The sequence below is a fragment of the Suncus etruscus genome, chromosome 14 (assembly GCF_024139225.1).
Source record: "Suncus etruscus isolate mSunEtr1 chromosome 14, mSunEtr1.pri.cur, whole genome shotgun sequence".
Classification (NCBI taxonomy): domain Eukaryota; kingdom Metazoa; phylum Chordata; class Mammalia; order Eulipotyphla; family Soricidae; genus Suncus; species Suncus etruscus.
The window spans coordinates 78,821,702-78,834,818 of record NC_064861.1 but is presented as its reverse complement, the minus strand read 5'-3'; the positions used below and the strand labels follow the sequence as shown (position 1 = coordinate 78,834,818).

At 45.8% G+C, this 13,117-nt stretch overlaps 1 protein-coding gene across 1 annotated transcript in view; it reads left to right on the top strand.

Moving 5' to 3' along the window:
• Positions 1 to 5,030, top strand: part of CEP89 (centrosomal protein 89) — a 65,364-nt gene extending 60,334 nt beyond the window's left edge. Inside the window, exons 18-19 of the mRNA XM_049786698.1 lie at positions 1,021 to 1,190; positions 4,705 to 5,030. Coding sequence (XP_049642655.1) covers positions 1,021 to 1,190; positions 4,705 to 4,957 — 423 coding nt within the window. The 3' untranslated portion in view covers positions 4,958 to 5,030. The remainder of the gene's footprint in view (positions 1 to 1,020; positions 1,191 to 4,704) is intronic.
• The last annotated feature ends 8,087 nt before the right edge of the window (positions 5,031 to 13,117 follow it).

The following is a 13,117-nucleotide window of genomic DNA, read 5'->3' as shown; positions in this document are numbered from 1 at the left end:
CTCTTCCTTCTTTTTCCTGTTTTTAAAAAATAAATTCTTTAATTAAATTACCATGAGATACACAGTTATAACATTGTTAAAGATTTTCAGTCATACAATGCCCAACACCCACCCCTTCACCAATTTCTTGCCACCAATGTCTCAGTGTCTCTCCCACCTTCCCCTCTGTTCTCTGTCTTGCTGGCCTCTATGGCAGAGATTTTCCTTCTCTTTCTCTCTTTCTCACTTCCTTTTTTCCTTTTAGACACTGTTGTTTGCAATATTGTTACTGCATATCGCCTTCGTTCCAAAGTAATCATTTCCAGTTATCATTGTCATCATGGTCCTTTCTCTTCCCAAAGTACACTCCCCTACTGTTTGTAGCAAGCTTCCTACCATGGATGACTTGGTCCTCCTGGCTCTCATCTTTATTGTCTTAGAATATCAATATCAATATCAATCTCTCTCTCTCTCTCTCTGTCTCTAACACACAGAGTGTAGTCACAGAAATTGACTATAAAATAAGCTTCAATAAACCTATAATGCATAAATAAGGTAGATATCTGTTGTTCAAAAATATGAAAACCACAGGGCCAGAGAGTATAGGGTTTAAAGTGTTTGTCTTGGGGCCGGGAAGGTGGCGCTAGAGGTAAGGTGTCTGCCTTGCAAGCACTAGCATAGGACGGACCGTGGTTCAATCCCCCGGCATCCTATATGGTCCCCCCAAGCCAGGAGCGATTTCTGAGCTCATAGCCAGGAGTAACCCCTGAGCGTCAAACGGGTATGGCCCAAAAACCAAAATAAATAAAGAAATAAAGTGTTTGTCTTGCGTGCTGCCCTATGTAACTTTTCAGGATCCAGAATTACTTTTCTAAACAGACTCATCCAGAAGACTGGGCAGTAGAGCACTTACCTTGTATGTGATGTATGAAGCTCTGGGAGTGATGCCTTCCCTCCAGGGCTTGCTTTATCTGGTGGATAGGGCCATCCACCATGCCCACAGGTACCTCATCTATCACCGAATCCCTCTTTTCCCCTCAGGGGTACAAGAAGAGGACATCCCTAAAGGTGGATGACATCTGTCACCTTCTGACAGAGCAGCAGGAAGACTTCATTAGCAAGACGGCTCAGTACCAGCAGGAGATGAGGAACCTCCATCGGATTCTGAAGGACAAGCAGGAGATCCTGGATGAAGCACTGCAGCAGAAAAGGTGTATAAAAAGCCCCAGCTGCATATCATGTCTCTGTCTTCTGAATGATAGTAGGATGTTCATCAAATCTCTTCTGCTTACTGACTCGTTTGTTTATTTTCTATATTTTAGTTGTAACTGACTTTAATAATGGTCTTATATTGTTCCTCTAACTTTTTTGTTGATTTGTTTTTGTGGCTTTTGGGCCACACCCATTGATGCTTGAGGTTACTCCTGGCTCTGCACTTAGGAATCATTCCTGGTGGTGCTCAGGGGACTAAATGAAATGCCAGAGATTGAACCTGGGTTGTCTGCATGTAAGGCAAGCACCTTTCCTTCTGGACTAGGTCCTCACATTTCTTTTTAATTGGTTTCTCCAGCTTTATATGGTTCTTTACAATTGACAATATAACATTATATAAATTTGAGGTGTTCAACATGATGATTTGATACACATCTTTGTGTATTGATACACATTCCACACATTAATGTGGAATGCAGATGTCTATATTCCATATATATAATATATAAACACATTTTTCTTTATTTAAACACCATGGTTTTGGGTCACACCCGGCAGTGCTCAGGGGTTACTCCTGGCTCCATGCTCAGAAATTGCTCCTGGCAGGCACGGGGGACCATATGGGACGCTGGGATTCGAACCGATGACCTCCTGCATGAAAGGCAAACGCCTTACCTCCATGTTATCTCTCCAGCCCCTAAAAGTTGTTCTTAATACAGTTGTTTTAGGCATTCAGTCTTCTAACACCAAGCCCATAATCAGTGTAACCGCCCCTTTACCATTGTCCCCAGTTTCCCACCCCTTACCATGCACAAAACAATTCATTTTGTTTTGCTTGTTACAACTAAATGGCTAATGGAATTATTGAGAAATAGTTCAGTAAAGGAAAATTTGTGAAAATTATTATATCTCACAAAAGGGTCATTAAGCATTGAGGATTTCCTAAGCTATTTGCTACTAGCTGAACCTTCTGTCACAATTATTTTTGTTTGGGCTTAGCTGGCCTCTGCTACTTTCCCATCTACTTCTACTTAGTGTGCTCCTATTGTATGTCAGTATTGAGAAACTTGAAGGTGTTGTATGTCTACATACTTCATGTTCCAAGAACTCCAGAATCTGTAGAACGAGGCAACAGCTGTGGGGTGTGGGTGTGGCTGCTGGGGCCCTCCAGCAGTACAGTGGGGAGAGGGCTGGGGAAGGGGATGCTACCAAACCCCTACTCCTAGAAGACCCCAGAGTTTTCAGCCCAATTCAGCCTGGATTTTTTTTTTTATCAATTTGGTGTCTCAGCAAAGATTAATCATGAAACAGTGAAGTTGGGCCATTGGCACTGCAGCAGCTGGGGGTTATAGATGTGGCTGCTAGGGCTTCGGCAGGGTGAGGACTCCACCCACCCTTCTACCGAGAGCACCCCTGAGTTTTCAATTTGAAAAACCAGTATACCCACAAAATAACAGGTTCTCTAGTCACAGACATTTGGGGTTTTTTTGTATGTTTCCTTTTTATTATTGGTTTTTGGGCCACACTCAGCAGAGCTTGGGCTACCCCTGGCTCAGTGCTCCAGAGTCATTCATTCACGGAGCATATGTTCATGGGGACCATATGAGATGCCAGCGATCAAATCCAGGTCAACCATTTGCAAGGTAAATGCTCTACCTGCTGTGCTATCATTCTGGCCTTCAATCATATTACCATAAGATGCCTACCAGCCACTTTATGCAAAATAGCCCCAGCACTGGGAAGATGACTCAAGGGGATGGGAGTGCATGGTAGTAGTGGTAGTTTTTCAATACCTGGTATCAAATGATCCACCAAACACCACCAGGAGTGATCCTCAAACCCCAACCTAGGAGTAACCTCTGTCTCCCTAAATCTAGTGTTGCTGTGTCTGGACCAAACTTTTAAAAAGTCAGGGGCAGGGCCCGGAGAGATAGCACAGTGGTGTTTGCCTTGCAAGCAACCGATCTAGGACCAAAGGTGGTTGGTTCGAATCCCGGTGTCCCATATGGTCCCCCGTGCCTGCCAGGAGCTATTTCTGAGCAAACAGCCAGGAGTAACCCCTGAGCACCGCTGGGTGTGGCCCAAAAACCAAAAAAAGAAAGAAAAAGTCAGGGGCAGTAGTGCATCAGGTAAGTGCATCTAATTGCCTTGCACACAACCAATTAGAATTCAATCTCCAGCACCAGAGATGGTCCTCTAACTACCACCAGGAGTGATCCCTGAACTCAGAGCCAGAAATAAACCTGAACATAGTGGATATATCCCCTAAGCAAGCAAACAAACAAGCTCCCTTCTGAGTCTTTAAAACAAATGTATTATCAGAGAAGAAGTTGAGAATTGTTTTCCATTTCTGCCCTTTAAGATGTTATACAGTCCATTTGGGGGGGGGGGAATCTTTGGGCCACACCCGACGGTGCTCAGGGGTTACTCCTGGCTCTCTGCTCAGAAATCACACCTGGCAGGCTTGGGAACCATATGGGATGCCAGCATTCGAACCACTGTTGATCCTGGGTCGGCTGCTTGCAAGGCGAATGCCCTACCGCTGTGCTATCTCTCTAACCCCTACATTCCATTTTTGCTTTTAGTGATTACGCTTGAAATTTTAACCTGAAGACTTAAATATGAGCAAACCTAAACTTGATTGATCAGCATCTCTGTATCTCAGTTATATAATTTTTTTGGGGGGGGGGCACACCTGGTGATGCTCAGGAGTCACTCCTGGCTTAGCATTCAGGAATCACTCCTAGTGAGCTCAGGGGACCATATGGGATGCCAAGGATTGAAACTGAATTGACCTCATGCAAGGTAAGCACCCTACCTGCTGTGCTACAGCACCAGCTCACAATATCTTTTTTTTTTTTTTTGTGGTTTTTTTTTGGGGGGGGGGTCACACCCGGCAGTGCTCAGGAGTTATTCCTGGCTCCAGGCTCAGAAATTGCCCCTGGCAGGCACAGGGGACCATATGGGACACCGGGATTCGAACCGATGACCTCCTGCATGAAAGGCAAATGCCTTACCTCCATGCTATCTCTCCGGCCCCACAATATCTTTTTTTTCCTTTGGTTTTTGGGTCATACCTGGCTCTGCACTGAGAAATCACTCCTGGCAGGCACAGGGGACCATATGGGATCCCGGGATTTAAAGCACCATCCATACTGGGTCGGCTGTGTGCAAGGCAAACACCCTACTACTGTGTCATCTCTCCGGCCCAATATTTAATGTTTTAACTATATCCCATTCAGTTTATATGTTATCCATAGTATAATTATAGATATGTGAAGGTAAATTTAAAATTATTGTATTGTAGTATCATCACTTGTCATCAAGAAAATACAAATCAAAATAACAATGAGATATCGTTTCATGCCAGTGAGAATAGGATATATCAAAAAGATTGGGGACTTAAATAAAGAAAAAAAAAGAAAAGAAAAAGATTGGGGACAACCAGTGTTGACAGGGATGTGGTGAAAAAGGAGCTGCCATTTTAAACTTTTCTTTGTTTATTTGTCTTAGAGAAATGGAAGGTGAACTTGAAGTTGTTTGGGAGACCACGTCCAAGGAAAACCAGAGAATTCGAAAACTTCTACAGGCCACTCTGGAGAGGAAAGGCATAGAGAGCAGCAGAGCTCTGGAGGAGGTCTGTATTGATGACATCTCTCCAGGAGACAGGCTGGACAGCTGCAACTTCAGCTACTGTGACATGAAGCCACCACCTGACCTACCACTAGGGACTGTGGACTCCCCTGGGCAAGAGCCCCTGGCCTAAATCCTGGTCTTCCAAAACAAAAAACAGGATGGGGCAAGTTATCAGGCAAACAAGAAATAAACTGATAAACTCATACTTTCTCTCTGGCTTGACTTGAGTCATGTGCTAACTCAGGCAACACAGGTCTTCTGGTCACAATGGTACTAAGAAAAATCTCAGGGTGCTGGTTATCATATCTCTGGGCTACTGGTGCTGCAACAGGGGCAATAATCAGGGAGGAAGATGCTTATCCAGGGTTGTGCTCCCTCTGAGCAGTCTTACTGTGGCCACTACCCTACTCTGTGCACACGGACTGGCATATCTAGAGACTCCTGGTTTTCTTTTTCTGAATGGGTGAAGTGGGGGAGACAACAAAAGTTCAGAGAAAATAAAGAACTCCAGAAAGCAAAAGGCCACCTATGATCTTCCCACCAGAACCAAAAGGTTTCTGACATGGCCTGCTTTTGTGTGTGTGTGTGTGTGTGTGTGTGTGTGTGTGTGTGTGTGTGTGTGTGTGTGTGTGTGTGTGCAAGCAATGATCTTCCCACCAGAGCCAAAAGGTTTCTGACATGGCCTGTTTTAGTGTGTGTGTGTGTGTGTGTGTGTGTGTGTGTGTGTGTGTGTGTGTGTGTTCTAGAGAAACCTTTCATGCATCCACCAAGAAGAAAATAACAAGAGTGCTGAGAGTAACTTATTCTTACTAACCTCACAAGGAAGCAGTCTGAGTCGTCTTAGGCTGGAAGAAGGTGACTGAATTAAGCCCACATTCAATGGAGTCATTCGCACAGACTTCCAGCAATGTGTGTGTGGTTCCAGTTCTGTGTTGTGCAGACCACACAGGCTCAGCAGAGGATTCTCCAGGGAAGACCTGTATGGAGCATGCATGTAAAATTGCCTTGAAAAGCTACAGATACAAGCAGCATATGTAGATCCTGGTTATTACTCAGGACAAATTGCCCTCAAAAGCCCTGGGGCAGGTCAGTTCCTGAAGTGCAGAGGTGAGGAAATGTATTGTTGTTTTTTTTTTTTTTTTTTTTTTTTTTGATTTTTGGGCCACACCCTGTGGTGCTTAGGGGTTACTCCTGGCTGTCTGCTCAGAAATAGCTCCTGGCAGGCACGGGGGACCGTATGGGACACCGGGATTCGAACCAACCACCTTTGGTCCTGGATCGGCTGCTTGCAAGGCAAACGCTTCTGTGCTATCTCTCCGGGCCCGAGGAAATGTATTGTTGATAGAGCAAATATTGAGACTAGATGTCCTTTGTAGTACTCCCGCTTAATTAGCAGAATTTGCTAAGAAAGGAAGTCTAGTTAATTTTTGAAAAAAAATCTCTGAACCCTGGACTAGAGGCAAATCTTCAGAGCTGTGTGGCAGTCCTATGTGAGAAGAGGGGCAGCTCTGAGCATTCTGTGGGGTTGAGGGAAAACGGGATTCGAGTTGATCTTCCTGTGAAAAAAAGGAGCATGGGGCCAAAGTGACATTTTAGCAATTGAAGCATTTGCCTTGCACATAGCTCACCCGGGTTTGATCCCCAATATCCCATATTTCCCCGAACTGCCAGGAATGATTCCTGAGTGCAAAGCCAGGAGTAATCCCTGGGTACCACAGGGTATGGGCAAAAAACAAACAAACAAACAAACAAAATACGGAGGTACAAAATGAGAGACAGCAGGAATTGGATTCCTAGGAGTGTCCATGGCAGGCATGACTGAGATGAGTCCTTCACTCTGGTGCCAGGAGAAAGGGTAGAGAGATGGAAAGAGGGTGGCTTCTCAGGAGCTGCTAGTCATGCTCATGGGAGACAGCTGCCAGATATGCAGGGACCACGGAAGAGGGTCCCTGGAGACATGGTGCCTGCCACACTCAGCCCATCCCAGCCATGCACTTCGTAAGTGCTCGAAGGTCAGCAAGTATTCAGGGTGGGGCTGGGCATTACTGTACGGTACAGGGAGGGGAGGGGACCTGCACAGGGTGTGACTGTAACAAAGGCCACGAGCAAGATGCTGGGTCAGGATCTGAAGGGACCCGGAAACACCTTGGAATTCCACTAATCACAGGGAATTCCGTTCCTCCTCCTCCTCCACTATTTCTTCTGGAATTATTTCTGTCATTCTCAACAAGCGTGTCTACTTAGAGATATTGCCTGACACCCAGGAAAATAACTGAACTAAAAAAAAGGGGGGGTATAGATGAAAAGGAACCATCTGTGACAGATGTAACTGATGCAGCCTCTAGAGAAACCAATATGGAGACCACACCCAGCAGTTTTCAGGGGTTACTCCTGGCTCTATGCTCACGAATTGCTCCTGATAGACTCAGGGAACTATATGGGATGCCGGGGATCGAGCCCTGGTCTGTCCCAGGTCAACAGCTTACAAACACCCTACTGCTGTGCTATCACTCCATCCCCTCCCAAATTCTTAAATTTCGTATGATCTAGTATTTTCTCTCTTGGGCCTCTCTCCTAAGAATACACAAAATGCTATTTTAAAAAGACAGAAGCACGCCTACGTTCATGCAACACTATTTACAAAACCCAAACTATGGAAACAAGCCAAGCATCAAGTCAAGGAAATAAAAATATGTTCATATGCATAATGGAAAACTCAGATGTTAGAAAAGATGAAGCCTGGCCTTTGGTTATAGTGTGTGGAGCTGTAGGAGAAAAACAAATACTAGGAGATCTCTTTTGTGTGTGGTATATAAAAGAAAAGCAAGGGGCAAAAACAGGTTCCATGGAAAAAACCTTTAGACTCTGATAACAGAACTTAGGTACTAATGGGTGAGGGGGCTAAAAATGAACTGTGGTGGAGTAATATTGGTAACTTAATAATAATATTCTACCTACAAATAAAAGCATTTTCACTCTGAAACACCAACGTTATCTGGTGTGTGTGTGGGAGGGGAGGGTGTTCATCTACTTTGTCCCTAAATTTCCTGTGGATTTCAACAAAAAATCTGAATCCCAAAGTCTGGGTTCTGGGTAGTTTTTCTGGACAGTGTCTTCCCCATTTCCCAAATAGGCCAACTAAGCTGCTCAGCTTCATGGCATGGGCAGAAAAGGCTATGAGCATGCTATTTTCACCTGTCCTTTTGGCAGAAGAGGCTCAAAAGCCCAAGTTCTTAGGGGGACTTGGAAAATGCTCAAGTCTTCCCATGGGCCTATGGGAAACTGAACTCACTCTTTGGTTCCCCTAGTCCAGTGTTCGGCAACCTGCGGCTCTCGAGCCACATGTAGCTCTTTACACTTTTAATTTGGCTCTTCTGTGTGCCGGGTGGCCGCTCCAGGAGTCAGGACTCTGCTCCTAGCCTCTGTCAGTGCATGCCCTGTGTGCCTCTCAAAATAAATTTCAATGGTGGTTTTGGCGAAATTTGGCTCAATTGAAAAAAAAGGTTGCTGACCACTGCCCTAGCCCAGCCAAGATAATCACCCTTTTTCTGTTTCCTGTTCAACCAGAACAAGTGCCTGGGACCACAGTGGAGAGTGGGTGGTAGGTATATATTCCATCTAGGCCAGCATCAGATCAACAGAGGCCTGAGTCCAAGGAGGACAACTCACTCCCATGTGCATATTCCTGAGGGTCAGGCATGACCATGACCTCCCTCTTAGGTTCTCGTGTCTGTGCATGGAAAGAAGATCTTGTGAAGGCCTCAGGGCAGGTGTGTTGGGCATAGAAGGGCAAACTAAAGGGCCTTGAAGGACTTAGTTACCAGGAGTAGGGAGGAAAAAAAATACATGCAAGAAGAGAGACTTAGGGTCCTGAAATGCTGAGAAGCAGAGAAGCTTCTGTACGGAAAAGCCCTTTGGATTTAAGCAAATTTTTTTTTTTTTGGTGAAGGAACTGTCCACAGGTTTTAGGTAGAATCATGAGGAACCTGGCGACAGGCCTGCCTCAGTAGGGCATCTGTGAGTGTTCAGGAACTAGACAGGAGGCAGGTGAACTGCAGAGATAGAAGAGCAGGGGTGAGCTGGGCTTAGCTCTCCCAGGGCCCAGGCTCCAGCTGGACTCCAAATGCAGTTCCTATGAACTGTCTTGATGGGCCCACTTGTCCTTGGTTTTGAGCTTACTAGAGGACAGCCACCCCTTGACTCTTCATCACTCTTAAATGCTCCTGGAAAAGAGGTCTTGGTCAATCCAGTCACCTTGGTCCCTCTGTGGACTTTGTCAGCAGACTGCCCTGGAAAGCTCTGAGCCTACCTTCTCTGGCCCTCAGCAGTCCAGCCTTGGCACTGCTCCATGCAGGCTGTGCTGCCTATCACACCCACCCCCCCCCCCACACACACCCACACACACACACATCCCTGAGGTCTCTGATGTGTCTGCTCTTTTCTCTGTCCATTCTGGACACTGGCACCTCCAACAGGCTCTCATGCTCCCAACAGTGGGGCCAACTGAGACTCAGAGAACCAAGAGCCTTGGGATCTTGGTTTTGCCCACCCCGTGCAAGATGCACACCTACATCATGGAACAAAAGAAAAAGCTGTTATGTAGACTCTAGGTATGGATGTGGGTGCAGCCTGAACAGTGGGGAACAGAGTTCTGGGCAGGAAGAGCAGGGATCCAGTGCTCACCAGCTTGGAGGGAGAAACACCAGTTTCTTAGGCCTGTCCCTCCCCAGTTCACACCCAACCCTGTCCCTAGAAAGCAAACTTGTCTCCAAAGCACATGCCCTATGTCTTTCTAACCTTCTTTAGCTAGTAGCCTCCCCCCCAACAGCTCATCTTGGATGGTGGGAGGGGCTGTGACCCCCTAGAAGGTCACAAAACTCTGGAGAGGAGTGGTGGGTCTCTGGAAACCAAGCTTTTATGAGTCTAGAGAGAGCTGGGAGCTGAACACAAGCTTTGCATGTGGGAAGCCTGGGTTTGAGCTTTCGAGCCACATGGTCCCCCAAAGATCAAAGGTAGACCAGAACTATACTCTAGAACTGCCAACTGTGTACTCAAATATAAATAAATAAACAACATAAAAGATCAAGACTTCACTGAAGCATTCACATAAAACTGTGAGAACCCTCTGGCTCTGGAATGATTAACACCATGTGGTTCTGCGACTGTAGACAGAACAGAAAATGTAGCTTCTAGAATGGGGCTGGAAATTCTGTTCCCCAGGAATAGAGCCTCAGGTTGGGAAGAAGGCAATGTTCTGCAAGGGATGGTGGGATTATATAACTCTCAAGAGTACTGAAGGCCATTGCCCTGTCTGCTTTACAAGTGATGAGTTTTATTGTTTTATGACAAGCTTGCTTCCATTGAAGAAGTCACCAAACCCATTTCTTTTTCTTTCTTTGTTTTTGGGCCACACCTGGCAGAGCTCAGGAATTACGCCTGGCTCTGTGCTCAGAAATCACTCCTGGCAGGCTTGGGGAATCATATGGGATGCTGGGATTCAAACCAACGTCCATCCTGGGTTGGCTGCATGCAAGACAAATGCCCTACTACTGTGCTATCTCTCCAGCTCATCCAAACCCATTTCTGACGTGTCTATTCCACTGCATATTCTCACCAGCAAGCACTGAGTGGGTTCTGCTTACTCCCCTCCACCACCCTTGTCATTAACTGGGGGAGAGAGATTGAAGGAAAAGGATCTGGTGTTTGATGTCTGGTGTGCAATGGCCTTTGGGGGTGTTGTCTAAAAGAAAAAGCAGTGGTCCATCTCCTCCTGAGTAGGGAGGGGCTGTTGGTGCAGATGGTGGCAAAGGTCCAACAGGGCAGGGACTTAGATCACACCTTGAGGTCTCAGCATCTGGGGAATGTGCTGAGCTAAAATGTGGATTCTCTGTCTGTCACCAATCCCAGTACTATAGGGTGGAGTGTGGTAGGGCCCAGGACTCTGTCCCAGCTGGTTCAGGTCAGGCCTTCAGAATAGCTGACATTAGGGGGCAGCGAGGAGGGGGACATATAACTGATCTGAGCTTTGTTGGGTTTCCTAAAATTCTGAGTTGCAGGGTTGCTTGACTTTTTGTTTGGGGGCCACGTCTCACAGTGATCAGGGCTTATGCCTGACTCTGCACTCAGGAATTATTCCTGGTGGTACTTGGGAAACCATATAAGGTGCTGGGGTTTGAACTGGGTCAGCCTCGTGCAAGACAAGCTTCTAGCCTTATTATAGTACCACTGATGTTGCTTGAATTTTTTTTTGTTAAGAAATTGCTTTGAGGGCTGGAATTACAGCACAGCAGATAGGGTGTTTGCCTAGTAGGCAGCCAACCCAAGTTTGATCCCCAGCATACCATATGGTCCCTTGATCCTGCCAGAAGTAATTTCTGAGCTCAGAGCCAGAATAAATCCTGAGCATTGCTGAATGTGACCCAAAAAACAAACAAAATAAAAATAAAAAATAAAACAGAAAAGAATTACTTTGATGAGTAAAGTGTTACTTAATGACAGGTAGTACAGTGGGTAAGGAGCTTGCTTGCCTTGCACACAGTCAACTGGGATTCAATTTTTGGCACTCCATATGGTCTTGTGAGACTTGCTAGGAGTGATCCCTGAGGGCAGAGCCAAGAGTAAGCCTTGAACACCACCAGGTGTACTTCCCAAACAAAAATGATTAATTTTATTATTTGAGGGGCCAGGGACTGAGCTCAGTGAGCTGGATCACGTGTTTGCATGCAGGAGTAACTCCTAAGTGACCCCATCAAAAGTGACCCCCAAATAAAAACTATTTGAGGGCTAGGAATTCAGCTCCATAATATAACACTTCTTTGCATTTATGAGATTCTTGCTACCTGAAAAAAAATGAAAGGGAAAAACATATTTGAGAACAGACAAAGGGTCCATGTCACACCAGGGCAGGATGCCAGCAACTGAAAAAATAGGTGATGGGACTGGAGAGTTAGCACAGCGGTAGGACCTTTGTCTTGCATGTGGAGATCCAGGATGGACCTTGGTTTGATACCCAGCATCCTATATGGTCCCCAAACCAGGAGTGATTTCTGAGCACATAGCAAGAAATAACCTCTGAGCATCACCGGGTGTAGCCACCCCTCAAAAAACAACCACAACAACAACCTCCCCCCCCCCCCAAAAAAAAAGAACAGGTAGCATGCTGTCTGCTGTGAAGGAAGGAGGGACCTTTCTGGAAATATTCTCTGGGTGGCCCACATAGGCCTTGGGATTGGGGGAGGATGAAGATAGGCTGTCCTTGGGCTTGGTGGTTTAAGACCATTGACTTTCTCTACAGTCAGAACACAAATTTGTCCTCTGATCTGGGGTCATGACCCCTCTCCTGGGCAGGAACTGTGGGGCTCTGGACTGAGAGCCATAATCTCACAGAAAAGCCAATTCCCCTTAGGGCAGGTTTACCAAGGACACCAGCTCTCCATCAAAGATGATACTCAGAGCCCTTCTCCACCTGGCCCACTAATGTTGCCTCATTGTGTGTGAACCAAGGCAGAGTCAGGATTCGGGAGCAAGACAAGCTGGTCACATTGTAGAAAAAACATAGACTAGGGGCCGGAGCGATAGCACAACAGGTAGGGCATTTGCCTCAATTTTGTTTGGGTTGTGTGGCCAACCCAGGGTTCATTTCCTGGCATTTTATGTGGTCCCCCAAGCCTGCCAGGAGTAGCCCTTATAAGCCACCTGCTGTGACCAAAAAAAAAAAAGAAAAGAAAAGAAAAAAAACAAGCAAAACAAAGCAAAAACAAAACAAAACAAAACAAAAAACAAAAAACAAAAAAACCCATGGGCTAAACCCTGAACCAGATCATTGGTCTAGTTCCATAAAAAGCCACATGACCTAAGACATATAAAAGAATAGACAAGGTTCTGAGGTGGAATTGGATGTAACTGCACACTTTCAATGGAATTCTTCCAAGTGCAATGATAGATTGTTTCCTTGATAAAAGCAGATTTGATAATCTCCTGATAAGTTTTAATAGTGCTGGCCTTGCTAATTGTTTTATGGTTAAATTTTTTATGGTTGGGTTCTTGCTACTTAAAGTGCACATACTCCCCTGACTCCCTACAAGTTGTCAGTCAGGATTCAAGCAGTAGTGAACTTGCCTATTATATGACCCTTGAGGCCCTGATCCTGTTGGGAAGGAACAGAGATGAAATAACCTTAGGAAAAGAGGCAGTTTGAAACTTCAGGCTTGGTACAAGACGCATGTGGTAGAGGAAGATGTTGGCACCTAAAGGTTGGTTGGTTTGTGATTAGCAAACCCAGCAGTGCTGA